Raw genomic sequence first — 18436 nt, 5'->3', positions numbered from 1 at the left:
AGGGGTACAAATTATTTTATATTTAATACTAAATCCCTCATGTTTTAATAAATCCCCTTTATCATTTATCAAATGAATAATGGCCCAAAGTAGTTTTTCCATGATCCATCCTTCCATGAATATTGATTTTCTTCTTCTGCGGTCTGCATTTTAATTCCAGATGTCACATGCAGCAATGAATTGTGGGTAATACACTTCGCCGAAGTCCGCAAAAATGCAAACTTCACGGAAGGGCGGAAATAGTACCCAAAATGGGCGGGGCGAAGGGCAGATGTGGAGAATGTGGGACACACTACGCACTCAAACCCTTCAGCATGAATGCGCATTTGAAGTGCACAAGTGTGGAACGAGGGTGGGAGTGTGGGTATTGGGACAGGGTCAGCAAGGTCTGCAGAGTCCTACTAATTAGGCACTCCTTAGGTGCAGCTGCGTTGATCTAGGGCAGCACCTAAAACATGCAGGACACCAGCTCTTGAGGACTGACTTTGCACACCAATGTTTTAAGGTAAGAAAAAAATCACTCTAAAAATGACACTCTGTAAATCTAAAGTGTACTTTTAGGTTTTATTGGTCTTTTGGAGAAATCAAACGTCACACGACTCATACAAATCTGAAAGGATCTTTGTATTTGTGCCYAGTCATGTTGCACAAATGAATTTACTTTGCTGTAATAGCTCAAATTAAAAACAACAAGGGATCCAGGGAAAAAAGGTGCAGTAATGAAGGCAGAATGAAATTATGAGGTGCTGCAGAGCATCAGCACTGAGACAAATGACAGTTTGTCTTGTTCTGCTGGAGGCGTTGGAGATGGGAGAGAAGCTGTTTAGTCTGTTTCATTTCTTTTTAAAGCTAATTTGACTTTGTTCTTTTTGTAATCTGTTGTTGTTTTTTTAATTATCCCACCAACTCACAACCAGAACAAGGTATAGTTTTACATATTCTTTCCTAATAAAGTCCTGCAGAAGAACAGCGGTTTGAAAATGACACAACAGGACAGCAAACAGTTTTGCATTTATTGTAAAAGTGAATAAATAAATTCAAACTGTTTGACTTAAAGAACAAGCAGCAACTTAAAGCTTGTAAAGTGACAAACTCCTGACAAATCTGGTGTTATTTCTAACTATAAAATTAACTTTAAAGGCAGAATTCAGATTTTCTTTTTGACTCATGAATGGAATAAAAAAACAATGAATCCATTGGTAATAAATATATATCTTTTTCTTGCCTGCTTGTTTTTGAAACATTTCCTCTCACAATAGAGTTCATTGTAAGACACTAAATACTAATGTAAATGGACTCAACTTCTACAGCTCTTTATCAAGCCCCCTGGGGTCCCCCAAGCACTTTACGCTATCATCCACACATTCACACACTGATGGTGCTAAGCTACATTGTAGTCACAGCTGCCCAGGGGCACACTGACAGGCGGGATGCCATGCACTGGCACCACCAGACCCACCACCATCTGTAGGCAAGGCGGGTGAAGTGTCTTGCCCAAAGACACGACGACTGAGACGGCTGGAACAGGGGATGGAACCGGCAACCCTCCGGTTACAGGACAATTCCCCTAACCATTCTGCCACAGCTACCCAGTCAACAATAATTGTAGTAACATTAAATAAAAACTGTTCTTTTGTGCAGTAAAGCTCTAATTTACACTGATTTTACACAAAACATGTCCAAAAGGCACCTTTACATTTAAACTGACCAATTAAACATCTCAAGAGTATTTCGTGATTTCTAACAAATTATCATTATCAAAGTTTAAGGAACAAAAGTCTGAATGAAAAATAATTTCACCTCTAATCAGCCTCTTGTCTGTCCCACTAGAATATGTCACCTCCTGCTGAAGACTGAAGACTCATAAAAATATACACTAATGATAGAAAATTAGCAGAAAATCTGCATTTAAACTGCAAAAAATGTGTTGAAGCAGATTTAAATGTAGGGCTCACAATATTCTCTCAGCTCGACAATTATAAGTCTGATTAAAAGGAAGTTGGATTTCTGAAAATGTTTCTTCTTGCTCACTTTTGTCCTTTGGGTGTTGAAGCTTAAATTTGGACACAGAACAACACTTCTGAGCAAAAAGAGTTTGAAGGATCGGCTCAATCACACATGAGAGCTGGAAGTCTTTTGTTTTCAACTTTCCTTCCGAAAGGAAAAAGAAATGAGTCTTTGCAACTCATTACACTGCAAGCTGTTGAGGGACACAAAGTAAAAGAGGCCATTAAAAGAATTTGTCTTTGTGGTTCATTTTGTTCATTTAAACCAGCTCCTAAAACCAGGCAGCAGATATGGGTTATGGTCTCCTGAAAGCTAGTTTTAGAAAAAAGAAGGACAAAAAAGAATAAGAAGTTTTTACAAAGAAAAARAAAGTTATGTAATGTCCCAATCTCGTTCATCAGTTCATTATTAATTGGTTGGTGTAATATCACTGAGAGTTCACATTAGTCGTACGTTGACCCACTCACCTCCGTGTGCTTTGTTCCAGCGTTAAATCACGAGAAGACCCTTGTTCAAACTGGAGTCAGTGTTCAGCAAGTCACTGCTCAGGAAAAAAGAAAACACGTGCCAGAGTGAATTTCACTTCATTTAAAGCAATCACACATTTATAACTGATGTGTCCATTCTCAACAATATATTTGCACTTTAATACAAACGATTTATATCTGTGTAGCTTCAAATAGTTAGAGACTATTAAAGAAACAGTTTAGATCTTTTAAAAATCTATGACCAAATAATATCTACCTGTTGTAGGTAACTTTTTAAACGACCTCAGTTTAGAGAAATGGGGTTTAATTCTGATTGAACTGATGACTCAAAAGTTAAGCAGAGTCATGAGCAAAAAGGATTACCGTCTTTCTGAAACAACTCCAATCTCGAGGATTCTGTGTCTCCATACTGTAACTCAATTCCTCCTAATGGTGGTGCTATCTACAGCAGGTAAGATGTTAACTTTTTATAAGCGGGGTCACAGATGGGATAGAGATTGGTCCTAACCGACCTGTTTTTATAACCTTCCCACAGAACTCCACTGCAGAAGAACCTTAAGACTTAAGCTGCAGCAGCAATTGTGTGCAAAAATTAAATGTGAACCAAATGCTTGTACTGCCCCTTAATGCAGACATATAATGGGCTCATCTGTTCAAACCTGCACACAAAAGCCTGAATATTAAGCAGGTCTAAATGTCTCCAAAACAGGTACATTTCTGTATTACATGTTTTAATCATTCCGGTATTCTTGGCTAATAGGAACATTTAACAAAGGCATCTGTCGACTCATGAACCTACAACAACAGACTCTCCATGTAATGAGCATTTTGGGTGTTTGAATCCAGCGTCTGTCAGGCTGAGCAGAGCCTCACCAACATGCCTGATGACATTCTCGTCTTACCTGGGAAACAATTAAACCAGCTCTTACACTCCCAGGTGGCATTGTGAGGTTATGTGATGCAATCAGGCTTTTACACTAAACTACAAAGAAATAAAACCTATACCTACACACACAATTCACAAACAAGTCATGACAAGTTGGGGAACAAATTAAATCAAAATACACCACAACTTCCCCTTTTTCACCATGAATTAGTGCTCAGTCTACTGTGGATTTGTTTCCTTACTTCACACTTAAATGATCACTAATTATTAAATGATTCATGTTTACAGTGATAATTTGCCACCAAATGAACTGCCTTCCTCACATAACTTTTGATCCAGATGTTTTACAAGCTGCACACTAAAAAGAAAGAAAAAAGTAATGTTTGTAGAAACAAGCTCACTTAGTGTCACATAAATCAACCCTTGATTTAAAAGACAAATGACAATTAGTGAACTGATTATTTGTGAGTGTGATGCCATTAAAATGAATCCATTAGTTCATGATGAGCAGCAAGAATTCATAATATATCCTCCATTAATTTGTGCAATGAATCCCAACGAGTCATGCATCAAACATGAATTTAATTTTTACTCTTTTTATGAAGCTTCAAAGCTTGTTTTCTCATGTTTGATATGTGCAGCTTTACCATTCATGACCCTCTTACAACAGCTTTATTTTTTTTTTTGGAACAAGTTCCTCACATTCTTTGACAGTTTATCCTCTAATTCAATCTGTTTAATTCATTGTCATTCTGATCCAATACAATTCAGACTTAAATGGTAACTTTTACCTTAATCTCTTCAGGACTGAACAGACACATCTTTTAAGAAACTCCTTGCAGCAGAGTTCCTAATGTATTTTACTGTTTATCTAATCAGAGAACAAGTGGAGGACATCAGATAAAGCCGGGGAAGGCTGCGCGAGTCCCTCGACAAGAACAAAACTGAAGACGAAAATCAAAAACGGGAACATTAACGGATTTGTCAYTTCTCTAAACAACAAGCTGTTGACAAGCCTTTTTTTTAATACAGACATGCTGACAGTTAATTAGTGATTTTGGCTGTCTCATTTTGCCTTGTCTCCTCTGTTTGCTACAAACATCATTATTGCTGCTTGGACTTCATCCAGCTATGTGATCACTGTCACTTGGCAGTGGTTTTAATCATTTCCTGTTTGGCAATCAGAAAGAAAACAATCACAGCTTCGACACTGGAAACTACTGCCCCATCTGGACAAAATTAATCACACATTTTACTGAGGAATGGTTCTGTAACTAAAGTTCTGTGAAGTTCCAATTTGAGTAAAAAACATTTAGCAATGCTCGCTGMATTTACCAACAAACTAATTAAACAAAACATTAAGATCAGTATGTTACCTGCAGCAGATAGCTCTTTAAACAACTTCAGTTTCAACTAACAAGTCAGAGCAGAGCTGGAACAAAAATGGAACAGTCCCACAAACCATAACCTTTTGTGTGCCTTCTTTTATACAACTATAATACAACATTGATATTCATGTGAACTGCTAAGATATTTTTTTTAGATTGGAGTTGTTTTAAGATGACAGCAGTCTACTGTATTCTTAGCCTCTCTTGGACTAGCCTTTAACACAGTGTTTGGTCAAACACTCTGTTTCTTTAAAATGAAGTATTTCAGAGAGACAGAGAAAGAAATCCACATAGCAGACAGGTGTGGGCCAGATCTGGTGTTAAGCTGGCACTGCTGGCTGAATGCTGGTATAGCAAGTGTTTTGTCAACCAGATGTGGGCCAGGTCTGACTCTGACTATAGGATGGTTTCCATAACTCGGACACTTGTGGTTTTGTTTACTGGCCCATACAAAAAACACCACTGGCAAAGCACATCTGGGCCACCAAAGGAGCCAAGTGTCAGTGCCCTAGTTGGGCCAGACACATTTAGCTATTTTTTGACTGCTAATGACCTCACCAAAGAACCCTTATTTGAAGAAACAAAACCATTCACATGAGTGCACAGTGGTTTTTAATCATCTAGTTTCTGTCAGGTCACTAACTGGTGCGAGCAGTCACTTCAGTCTCAAGCATGAGAACCATTACAGAGTAGACTCATTCCAAACTGTGTCTGTGCTGATCCAACACATGGTGTAGCACATTTAAGTTCCATGTCAAGAGCTCTAATAAACTGAAACAAGTCAGCTACACAAACAGCACTGCTATACACCATTGTTACTGTTGTTCATCTGCGCAGAAAAGCTATTGACTGCAGCCATCTGTGAATGTTCGATTTCATTTCTGAACTCTGAGATCTGGATTCAAAAAGATTTGAAGCTAGAAAATAAACGTTTGTGAAATGTTACAGTTACAGGGTGTAAGGAAAAAAGAGACTATGTAGAAAATTTGYAGATTAAAAATACTAGGGATGTGAGAACTGCAAATACTCATTCTGTTGGAAAACTTCTTCCTGTGATGTACAGTAAGCTGCAGTCGTTAAAACGACCAGAGGTGACAGGTGAACCATTAGAGCCTAATGATTTACCAGTAGTTAATTGCGATCAGTCTCCAGTCTTGGAACATCTTAAAGTTCTTGCTTTCTAACCTACCAGTCTGCACTGATCCACATGTACGACAGCTGCTCCGTCTTTGTTTGAGATTTGCCAAACTTGCTACCAGGCAAATGTGCAAATGTGTTCTATGGTGATGCAGATAAGTTAAGAAAGCTACGCCTGGACCACGAACGAAGCCCGCAGGTGTCCCTTGCAGTGATTATTCTTTTTTTAAGGGCACTTWGAGTTTTCTGTGTGAAGCTTTTAAGGCACAGAATGCTACAAAATAAAATCAAGTTAAAAAAGGGAATTGTATTGTTGAAGCTGTTATTTCTAAGGTGCCTGGGGAAATAATAGTTGATTTGTTGGAAATGAATCTGTGTCTACAGGTGCATTTAATTCTGTTGCACTTTAAGATGTTGATTTATGAATCTATAAGCTTTGCATGCTAAAATATTTTTGCTGTCTTTTTTATTATTTATAATATTTTTCTAAAACAAAACTTTTTATTGTAGGCAGGGACCTGCAACACTAGAACCTTTGGGATTTTTTATCTGTCATTAGATATAATCATGACTTTTGCATTATTTGGTGATTCATAAACAAAAAGTGATTTGATAGATTTATTTCTCACCAGAGAAATTCTTTGTTTGCATTTCAACAGTTTTTATTTTTCCATAATCTCACGATATGTGTCGTTAGATCCAGTTAGATCATGACCGTGAAATTTTAAGTTTAACAACACAGGTCTCCAAGTCTCAACAAATATTAGTCCTGTATCAACAAGTTTTCTATCTTCACATCTGTGTCTTATGGGTATTTGACAAATCACTTTGACTTTGCCAAAACAAAAGAAGACTTGTGTAACAGCTTCAGTTTTGACTTTGGATCTGGGGGGGAAAAGATTCACTTGTTTGATTGATATCATGAAGGTTAAAAATAAAAGATCGGAAGATAGCACTAAAGGGATGGAAATTTGTGTTTGATTTTCTCTTTTTTTTAGATTCTCCAAGATGACAACACGTGCCCTCAGAGAGCAGGGTTTATCATAAACTACCTTCACAGTTTGACCTGTAGTCCTGAACCCGATGAACACCTGTGGAATCAGCTTTGGCAGTTTGTTCSTGGGTGACCAACACAACCACACTGACTCGTTTGTGACGAAGACTGGTAGAAGAATAAAGCAGTTTGTGTGCTGTAGAAGATGCCAGGTTGTTTTGGCTGTGTATGGTTCTTCCACATGCCACGTAGGCCCGGTCATTAAATGAAAACTGATAAATTGTCAACATGTCTTCTTTTGTTAAGTCTTCTATCACTGAATCCAGTAAACAACAACAAAGAGTCAATAGCAGTTGACAGAAAAGATATGAGAAGTTTTCATAAGCACGACCCAAATACTTCAAACTGCTGCTCAACTCCATAAATGCATTTTCCTAAATGTGGCACATTTAAGGGAAAATAAACAGGCCTTCAATTAGTATAACATTTATTGAAAAGGAAGTATTGTTACAGAATGAAATAATCCACCATAAACACCTTTTTTTAACTTTTTGTGCCAAGTGCTTTTAAAAACTGTTTGCAGCTCGTCTAAGACAAGAGAAAGGAAAAGCTTAAGTTTGTAAAAAGACTCAAACTAAATTAGCTTGGAGCAAAAAAAAWATATTAACTTGGTTGTCAGACAAAGTGTTTCCATTTTGTGAGTTTTATCAGGGTCACCATGAGACCTTTTGTTTCCTTCTTCATGTGTCCTTAAAAATTGGTGAAGCCAGAATTCTCTGTTCTGCTTCAAACTGTGAAATGTGTATCTGAACTGTGCAATTTGTCGTCTCAAGCTATGACAGAAAATGTCATTTTGCAGGTTGAGCTTCAAACCGGGCCAACATAAACACTTTGTGAAAGGAGCGAAGAAAAATATCTTATAAAAATTAGTACAAAAAATACTGTTTACCTCAGTCTTAATACTTGTGGGGAAACATCTTCAGTTGTTCCCAGCTGAAGTAAAAACAATTTCGCCTGTGATATTTTCACATTCCATGAACAGTGTTTCTTTTTTGCTTTGGATCAAGGAAATTGTAAACTACATAGATATATCGGAGCTCTGATAGAGTTGGGCTTAGTTCTGTTTGGAAAATAGATGTCGAAAGTGAAAAGGCAAAATGAAAAAGCACTGGTGAAAAGAGCAGTGTTCATATAAAGAGAAATTTAAGGAGCCAAAACTAATAGGTTTTACTTTAACCGTTACACTTTCTAAGACAGACAGCATTTGATTCAGTAACTCATTTGTTAGTTATCCCACTGTGCTGCAACTGTTGGAGACTAGCTGGCGACTAAAAAAAAAATCTAAAAAACTATTTTTTTGTTGCAATCACACTAAATTGTGATCATTYGCAACCAATAACCAGCAAGTTATGTCACTGAAAATCACAGCTTATTGTGCACACAACTTAACTTTTGTTGTCCACATCGTACCCATGGCATCCACCTAAGATTTATGATTTAATCTACTGGAGTACACTTTTGAAATGAATTTATGCAGATTAAGATCAGTTTTATTATTATTATTGTTATTATGTACATCTGAAGACATTAACCTCGGAGGTTTTCTCAGTCTGGGAAAATTTCGCAGATGTCAAAGTACAGCTCCTGAAAACTAAAGGCGCTAAAGCAATAGCTCATATTAACCGTCATCATATAAGTATGGACTGGTTGTAAATTACTCCGATTTTCACTCATTTTGCATGTATGCAGATGTATTGAGAAAATCTTACAGATTTTTTTCAAAAACTTTCCTTCAAATTTATTTAAAGGGGCAATATCATGTAAAATCAACTTTTTTGACTTTTATATCATGTTGTAATGTTATACTTTCATAAAAAAAACATGCCCAAAGCCTTGCTTTGACTCATTCAAATCCTGCAGTGTTTTTAGGCACCCATGCTGAGCAGCAAAATGACAGGTGGAGACCAGAAGCGCCTTTTGGTCCCACGAATGCCTCTGGGACGTGTCTTTAAGCCGAACTTCCTCATCACGGAGCACACCTCCCCACCCCACACACCCCGCCCATGACTCCTGCAGGCTCTCAGCAGTAACAAAGCAAACGAGTGAAAGTGAAACTTAAACTGTCTGCTGAGATCCACTGCTTCTCACTCAGTGAAGCTCTTTTCATATTCAAAATACCTTTGAGGAAATGTATTTTCAGATGCCAAGTAAACTGCATCATAGCACAAACACGAACCCCCCACCCCCACCCCCCCACCGCACCGAAATGGGTGGGACAGAAGAAGAAGGTTGTTCTTAAAGAGACAGAGACCAATTTCAAGGCATTTAGAAGAGGAAGTGATGAGAAGACAAGTTTATTTTCTATTTAATTTATTAATTAATTTTATTTAAAAATAAAAACAGCATTTTAATAACAGCTAAAGGTGACATAGATACTTTATTATGGTATACAATTTAAATATATGCCTGAGAAACACATAATATKGCCCCTTTAAGTCTCAGAGCGGGCAGGCTGTTAGGAAATGCTAAGTTCGCCATTTTCTCATCCTCCCTCCCTGCTCCACAGTAGTCGCCGTCATCTCCGCCCCCACATYCTCTCCCTGCTGATGACAGTCCACTCCCACTCCAACCCCCCCAGTATTGCATGAGTACTCCAGATTTGTGGAGGGTCAAGATACAGGTAAACGTCCCACTAGGTGGACATATATTTCTAACAAAAATGTTCGAATGCATCTAAAACAGATAAGATATTGACAGCTCAGTAGGGTCTTCATGGTCACATAGAGATGAAGAACTTGAGTAAATCTGATGTATTTGTAGATGAGGCTTGTGTTAAACAGATAAATCCTTCATTTTTATGAGTCTGTCAGATAAGGGGACTTTGGTTAATCTTTCCCAAGTAGTTACACATTTGTGACTTTTTTTCAATAGTTCTTAACTTTGTAAAAGTTGTGATAAAGTTGTTTATTCTGCCCTGTGGTTTTATTCAAGCATTCCACAGTAGTTAAATGAGGCAAAAACAAAATGCATGATTGTTAATAGAGAAAGGATTGACTGGCATCATGAATGTGAGGCATACAACTCCATTCATGTAAAAGCCGTGCCTCTGCKTTATCTGAAAGAGGCAGCCGAGTCAGAAGCGCCGTGTCTCTGACTGCAGGCGAGCTCTGTTTTCAATCAGGGTCGGCTCCCAGAAGACATCCAGTCAGCTCGCTCTCCTAAGCATACACGTAAACATCACCTCCACTTTTATTTTTTTTTAAAGTGTTTTTGCACTTCGTTTCCCTTGACGCACAGTTTCCACGAGCATGGAGTTTATTGAATTAACAACTGACCCCGGACACTTCGCTTTCAACGAAAACAATCAATTTAAAAAAGCTTGTCGCAAACCTTCAAACAGCTGACATCTGAGCTGCACGCAACACGGCTCCTAAATGGAATTTAGACGAAATGTGGAAACGTTTTCATGACGGGGTGGTCACAGGTTAGCAAACGGACTGACATGCAGCTATTTGACGCAAGCAGGGGGAACGAAAAGAAAACGTGCTTTTGGCAAAGTCCTCAGTTTATTTCAGTTTAGAGTGAATTTCATATTGGGGGAGGGAAAAAAAAGAAGTGAGAAAAAAAGAAGAGCTACAGAGAATGAATTCAATAGAAAATAAAAGATACCAAGAATGTGAAATTGCATTTGAAGATAAACTGAATGCAGATGTATATAGAATCTCATTTTTACATTAGCTTTGGTCTATTTATTTACAAAATTTGATTCAGTTTTTCCAGGTCTAAAAACTACATTCTAAAACACTAGAGTAACGTAATACTTAACTCAGCTTCTACCGATCACAAGATGACAAAATACCATAGATGTAAAATGTTTTTGTAGTAAAATGTAAATGGTGCAATTTCAAAATACAAAACAGAAAAAAACATCAGACGTGTTGAACTGATCCGTCATGTGAACGGCGGTCCTCTCTCAGTTATTCTCCTCACGTCTTCCGCTGCCGCTTCCCCTCAACAGGTAACGTGTTGTCATCACTTCCTCTGGAGCTGGCTGCTCGCTTTAGGGCTGAGGTCTTTCCTGTGGCTCTGTGGATCAACATGTTCAAAAACTACGTGTCATTTCTTTTTTTAAACACTAGAACACTAGATCTAAAGAATTAAAACAAAGTCAGTACAATCTTAAGCTTATAAATTAATAATCACAAAGACAATTTGTTTTTCAAATTAAGCTTTGTCCTTTTTGAAGGTAAATCAGCTAGAAAATGGTTTTGTGAGCAAGAAAAAAAGGAAAAAACTTCCCAAAGTTGCCCAAAGTTGAATTTCCTAACTGTGTAAAAATGAAATCACTAATGTAAATTTGGACCACGGTTTATACAACAAATCAATGATCATACCAATAACGGCAAATAAAAAATAAAAAAAATACTCTCTTCTACTTCAACTAAGACAATCATGAGATTTCTTCTGGGTTCAGTTACTGTCCGGTGTAAAAAAAAAATTATGAAACGATCTTTGGAGTTCCACTTTACTTTCTGCTCCACTGGGATTTGCAGCAGAGTGGAAAGCACCGACACATCTGCCCTCGCTGTTGTTACTGTCAAAATCCATTTGGGTTATGACGACAATCAAAACTCCTTCTTGTAATTAAAGTCACACAGGCTGAAGTTCTGAGAACCGACTTTCACCGCTTTTAGACACAGCTGGTCATGACTACAAGAGACAGGCACAGGTTCCCTGTGAGCCTGAACAGGAACAAGTCAAAAAAGGGAATTACAGGATAAACTAACATTTAGTGCATGAATGTATATCGCCAACCGCCTCTTTCATGTCAAAGTTTTATATCGAGGGAGCGGTGTCTGCTCCAACACACCTGAGTCCGTGACTGAGTTACTTCTTCAAGTTCTGCAGAAGCCTGTTAATCACCAGCTCCTCCAAATCAAGTGTGATGGAGCAGAGAAACCTCTAAAACATCGTGGCCCTTGAGCACCAGGATTACACACATTTGTTTTAGACTAAGATGATCTTGTGCTGAGAAATTACCGGGGTAGGTCATTTTGGTAAAAAATTAATAAATAATAATAAAAATAAAAGATTATTAAGTCATTCTTAACATGTGTTGTGAATGACTGTCAGCTACTACCACACCAAATATTAGCTCAATATCTGTGAAACTAACTGGGTTATAACAATTTTTTTACATTGGCTACTTATTAGCTGTGGGGTAGGGTTGGGCGATATTGGTAAAAAAAATTAATCACGATTAATTGTGGTGTTTGGCTGATAACGATTAATTTGACAATTAATCCCCTGGAGTCCCTGGACACCTTTATATCCTAGTCACATGACCAATTTAGTGGAAAAGATTTGCTCTTCGTAAAATCTTTTTCAAACTGTGTCAAAATCACAGACTTCAGGCTGTACTTTAAATTTTAAATTGTGTTGATAGATAAATAAATTACAGAACTTTTGTTTAAATGTTCGTCATATTTGAAGTGGAGAGGAGCACCGAGCGGACTGACCGGGGAAATATCCAGTCAGTCTGCCTGGTGGCATTAATCGTATTAATCGCCAAGTGCCAAAAAATAATCGATTAATGTTTTTCTGACGATTAATTGCACACGATACGATTATGCCCAACCCTACTGTGGGGCCATCTTGATTTTGAAGTTATAAATGTAGGCCGAATGATTACTTCCTGAAAGTTTCTTTAAAATCCCTTCACAAACTGGGTAGACTCCAACAGTTATTGCATAAATTTTGAATTTGAATTAAATTATGGAATAATCTGGAGGATAACGTTAAAAAAGCCAGATCAATGTGTGTATTTAAGAAAATGATAAAGGTAAATCTGTTGGAGAAATATGAATGAGTATAAGGCGTGAATTGTTACTCAAGAAGGAATTAAACCTTTATTGTTTTTTCTTTTTTTTGTACGTTGTAAATTGAAAATTTTTTTGATTGAATTTATTTAAGAAAAAGGGGCAGAAATCATGATTCTTTTCTTCCRCTACCTTTCATTTACCGGTAATTTGATTTGCTTTTTTGTTGTATGTTGAATTTATGTTGTTTTGTTTTAAATGAATAAACTTCATAATAAGTTTTAGGCAAAAATCACAAAGACTTTTATTGATGTAAATCAAGAGACGAAACTATAGTAGTATGATTGAAGTATTGGGTTTAAGAAAAAAAGATACAGTAGAAACAAATAGAAGCCTGAGCAAAAGCAATGTGACATTTTGTTTATGGAGACACATCCTTCCATTTTCCACCACACAGGTGTTTACTGATCACCCACATTTACCACACATCAGCGTCTGAACAAAATCAATACCACAAAAAGCTCAAGACAATAAACTACGGTGTCTATTTGCTATGAGGCCCAGAGGAGTGTCCTAAAGCCGTAATGGCTGTAATTTAGGTGAGCAGACACCTTAAACCTGCTGCTTTTCTTTTCCAAATCAAACCATAACAACAAAAAGTGAACGAGTATAAAACATCACATAGTTTAATCACCTCTAAGATTGAGTTAATTTCTGATCAGGYACATACACATGATTAGTTTAACAACTCAAGTGAATTAAGCTTAACGAGCCCTGCTGTTTAATTACAACGCACATTGTAAATGAAACATAAATACACTCTGCCTGCAACTGTCTCCTAGTAACTAGAAGACCACATCGTTATTAACACTAAAAGCTTCTTTACTTTGACAAAAACATACAATTCTGCAGACTGCAAGCAGAAAATGAAAAAGGTGGGATGATGCATGTGATGTTAACCAGCATGAGGATGAGGAATCATGCTGATGAAAATTAGGGTTGGGCAAAATCATATTGTGYACAATTAATTGTCAGAAAAATTTGACAGTTATTATTTGGCACTTGGCAATTAATACAATTAATGCCGTTCAGCTCTCCTCTTCTTTTTCCTCTTCTAATCCAAATCATTCACACAATAAACAAAAATRTGAATCAACAAAGTCACATTGTAATACCAATTATCAAACATTCTATATAAAAAAAACATATTTACTCTCCTTAAAGCCTATTACTCACCTCATTCTGCACCATTATCGTTYCTTTGCATAGTTTTAAAATGTTCTGTCTGAGCTTTATAATTATTTTTTCCCCTCTGATAAACACCATCTGTTGTCAGAGGACACCGGCCTCTCAATACCTGGAAATACATCGTTTTTCCTGTTGTCCTCTTCACCACATCAATATTTCTTGTTATTGTGTGGCCCCTGGGTGGGCGCCACACCTCTGACTGTAGCTACAGCTCCATCCCTGAATCATCACCCTGATCTTTACCACAAAGAAACACTCAGATAATACAACTAAGAAACCAAAGGTGAACCATAAAACCAGTGTCTCGCACACATGGAACCACTTACAGCTTTGCACGATGGGCTCTCTTCTGATTCCATTATAGATCTATACATCACCTTCCAACCAGAAATCACATCTACACCTTTTTATCTTTAATTTACGGATGGGGGAAACAAAATTCCTGGATTGGAATTTGAAGTGGAAGGACAAATATGGGTAGTAAAAGGACGGTGAGGAATCTGAGCACCATGAATTACTGGTAAGCTCAAGTTGGAGGATGAAGATAAACTCATGCCTGATAGAAAATTCCCTTTCATGCTTGCTCCAAAAACATCCTTTGCATCAATCTATAAAAACTGAGGAGGCATTCCTAGGCTTGGGGCTTCTGATGAATTATGAGTGCCTGTAGCAAAGTATTGCTAGAGCCCATATGCTCATGATGACAGAGTCCATACTCAACAAAGACAGGAAACAGTAAAACCCGAAGTCCAATTTTAAATCATCACTGCATTCATGTACTGGTTCTAGTTTTTATTTATTTCTGGTCATTTTACTGCACAATTAAAGGCTTTTCATTATAGAACACCATATAAGTTTTAATATAGAATGCAATGCATAAAACATCCAACATCAAACTGTTATTCGTACTCCACATCAGGCAGAGCAGCTGACCCGAAGGCAGACGTGGTGCAAGGGTTTAGCGAAAGCGCCACCACCTCAGTAATACAGTATGGAGCCATGATTCAGTGTCTTAGTTCGTGGTCCGCAAGTGAATGAGCTCCGAGTGGGTGCAGTTATTTATTTGTGTCCTACGGGGGTGAAGAAGAATGTGAGCTGCTCTTTTATTGCTCTGTCAAAGTCATTTGATCGAGATGACAGCATTCTAGTAAGAATGTCAATGACAAAAAAGATTTAAAAAAAGAATACACAGAGATTTCTTCATAAGGTGGTATATATTAATATAATCCAGCTATAATTTTCCCATCAACACTTCAGAGTGGTTACAGTTGAATCTGACACAAAAATTTGTGCTGGTCTCAATGGGAAAACAGAAAAAAATGATCAAAAATTATATAAGAATGGAAGCCTATCAGAAAAACAAATTATAAAGAACGCGGGAGCACAAACTATACATTCATTACTCTGTTGACAAGCGCAACCTGTTATTTTATAAGGCAGAGGTTGAAGCCGAAGATTTCCCTTTGGGAAAGTTCAAGCACAAAGCTGGGGAATTGCAGCACCATTACTCTGTCCAGYTCTGACCGGGCTACAAATTACCCGAGGCAGCCGCAGAGCAGCATGCATTCAGTGACCGAAGCAAGCGAGAAAGCCACAAGGTGCTTTTGTATAGTGAAGGTTGAGTTGTTTCTCGCTGCAAGCTGGGCCGTGATCAACCTTGGGTCAGTTTGTGTGGAGGGGGTTTAATGGTGAAAGSTACGAAACAAAATACAAAAACTGGAACATTGCCAATGGCTCATCCTTAAGCACTCACGGTTTTGTGTTTTGCTCCAAGACAACCACTACAACTTTATACTGTTCAGCAAAGAGCCACACATATTTCCTGTGTTTAATTGTAATTATCTCAGTATTTTATAAAATACACTACAGAGAATCCAGTTACAAAGAAGACTGCTAAATAAAAAAGTTTAAAATGTTTTGCCATGGTTGGTACAACCGCATCATGGGTATATTTTCTGTATTATTTCAAGCATTTAATTAGGGATGTAATGATTCACTCAAGTCCGTATTCGATTCAATTATCAATTTTAAATTCGCTATTACAATTATTTTCAGTTTTTCTTTTTTAATAAAATAAATTTTAGCCATTTTAGAACCAAATGTGTTTCATTCCTTTTAACAATGCAGCTGTCTTAATAACAGAACATAAATTCAAAATAAATAAAAATGTCATCACAAATACTTTTGTGACCAAAAGTTATAAAGTATCAAACTGAATTTGTCTTAAAGACATAACTTGCTATTATACAATAACAATAAAATCAAATAATTATTTATTATGACCTTATTCACATTTTAAGCAGTTGTCGATTGTTACATTCCTAATTTTAATTCTTTATAACTTCGTATAATTTTAACAATGTATAAAATTACAGAAAATCCACAACAAATTGGAACTTTTGCACCCAGTTCTTGTGTTTAAACTCATTCAAGTTTTATGTGTTCTAATCATTTCCACCCTAGAATAAGATTGGTTTAAAAAAATTTTAAAAGCCTAAAATAATTACAACATTCATGCTCAAAATGAAACCTCTAATTGCAACTGTAGCTATACAAACTAGTGACAAAGAATCACATATATTCATTGATCAGTGTTAGACTTTCTTATTTGAGTCCATGTATTTGCATATAATAAAAATACAAAGTCTTTATATAAAAACTACCTATGACAAGACAGAGATAGTGATAGTCTGTGCTTTTCCACCATATGTTCTATAACAACAAATAAATAGAAAGTCCACAGAAAGCATCAACTGAGACAGTGAGGAAAAAGTGAACATAAAAAAATCTGAAACTATATAAAATCACTTACTCAATGTTTATGGAAGACTCTGGCCCAAAAATATCTGAAATAGAACTGAAAGAGGAGGAAAAAAGGTAAGAAGGATAAGACTGTTTACAAAGTTTTATCTTCTACAGAATTTGACGTTTCAACACAGAAAGGTAATGATTTGACTCGTTTCTAACTTATCTGCTATTTGCAGTCGATGAATGATACCTGCTCTGTTAGCCTCAGTAGAAGTAAAACACATTCAATGAACCTGCTTATCTGAGGCGAAGCCATATTATCTACAAGATGAACAAATTGTCTTATAGTGTTTCAATCCAAGATGTTATTTTCATAGGGAGTAAAAAATGATATTTTTTTTTCTTTTTTAACTGGAAGAACAAAGTGAGAGATGGTTAAAAAAAACATGAGTTTCACAATTGGATCAGAACGGATCCTCACAAAATATGTGTTCGAAAATTTAACGTTTCACATTCCAGCAAGTTTTTCTAAGTTGCTGATTGAGGAGGATCTCGTCGACAACTGCAGTCAAAAAATGTGCCGTCTGTAACGGAGCGAGGCTATTCTTACAAAAAGGCTTTTCCACCTCAGCCTGCACTGTGGTAATGGCAAGAGTGTTTGTCATTCTCTGAAGAAACAGAGACAGGTGCACTGTGACATCTTGTTAACTCTTCGTTCGCTAAACTTTTTGTAAGGACATCAATGAAAAGTACCAAGCTGAAGCTAAACCGTGAAGACAACTTTGATTTGTTCTCCACTCATCCTTCAGGGCATCCTCTGTACATTTTCCTTAGATCAATATTTGCTCTTTGACAGACTCTTATAAAGTGATCAAACAAAGCGTGAAGAGGACTCTCAGTTTATCAGGGGAATAATTTCAACAGTAGATTTGTCAGCTTTGATTGCTGCAGCTCCCACTTGTATGCACAGACAGGCAATCAATATTATTTTTAATAGTGAAGTAAAAGAGCTTATTTATCTAGAAGAGCCTATTAATCTTTCATTTGGCGTTTTATCTGCCTATGATTTTGGCTAATACACTCAGATGGAATAACTGCATAAATTCAATATAACATGCAGGATTAGATGAAGAATTTGATCAAATTAAATTCTCTGAAAAACAAAAAACATATTAAAAAAATTTTAATATTGAGATTTATTTAAAAGCAAGCTATGTTAGTCAGCATGCCTTACACTTTTACTTAACTGATCAATAATTTATCACAGATAAATAGAAAAATGACTTTATACACTTCAGGCATTCTTAACCCTTGGACYGCAACTAACAATTGGGCCACAAACACCACCTTGAGGGCTTCAAAAGAAAAGTCTGTTTTTCAGCTGTGGGTTGCGGCATGTCATTGGTTTTCAACCGACTGAGTTGCAATACACTGTTTCACCACTAGTAGCCGTAGTGCACCATTCAGATGTTTATAAACTTGTCTTAATATGTAGAAGAAGGATCTTCACCTGCTGCTAGCAAAAGTCAGAGAAATGGAAGCATATTTTAAACGAAAAGCTGAAGCCTAAAGATAAAGAAAACCCACCAAAAAAGACCAAAATTGGTAAAATGTACACTTTATCAAATATGGTTAGCCATGGGACTAGGAGTTCAACACAGCATTTAAGCCCTCCATACTAACAGCATCTTGAATTTGACTGACTAAGGATATATATATAT

General features: G+C 36.8%; 1 protein-coding gene across 2 annotated transcripts in view; it reads right to left on the bottom strand.

Moving 5' to 3' along the window:
* Nucleotides 1–10444: 10444 nt before the first annotated feature.
* rad18 (RAD18 E3 ubiquitin protein ligase) overlaps nt 10445–18436 on the bottom strand; it is a 35633-nt gene continuing 27641 nt past the window's right edge. For both annotated transcript variants that reach the window (XM_014009041.1, XM_014009042.1), the window contains 2 exons: nt 16780–16824; nt 10445–10986 (listed from right to left, as the gene is read on the bottom strand). In XM_014009041.1, the coding sequence (XP_013864495.1) occupies nt 10887–10986; nt 16780–16824 (145 nt within the window). In that variant the 3' untranslated portion in view covers nt 10445–10886. The remainder of the gene's footprint in view (nt 10987–16779; nt 16825–18436) is intronic.

The sequence above is a fragment of the Austrofundulus limnaeus genome, unplaced genomic scaffold (genome assembly GCF_001266775.1).
Source record: "Austrofundulus limnaeus strain Quisiro unplaced genomic scaffold, Austrofundulus_limnaeus-1.0 Scaffold55, whole genome shotgun sequence".
In the NCBI taxonomy this organism is placed as follows: Eukaryota; Metazoa; Chordata; class Actinopteri; order Cyprinodontiformes; family Rivulidae; genus Austrofundulus; species Austrofundulus limnaeus.
This window is presented reverse-complemented; position numbering and strand designations above follow the sequence as displayed.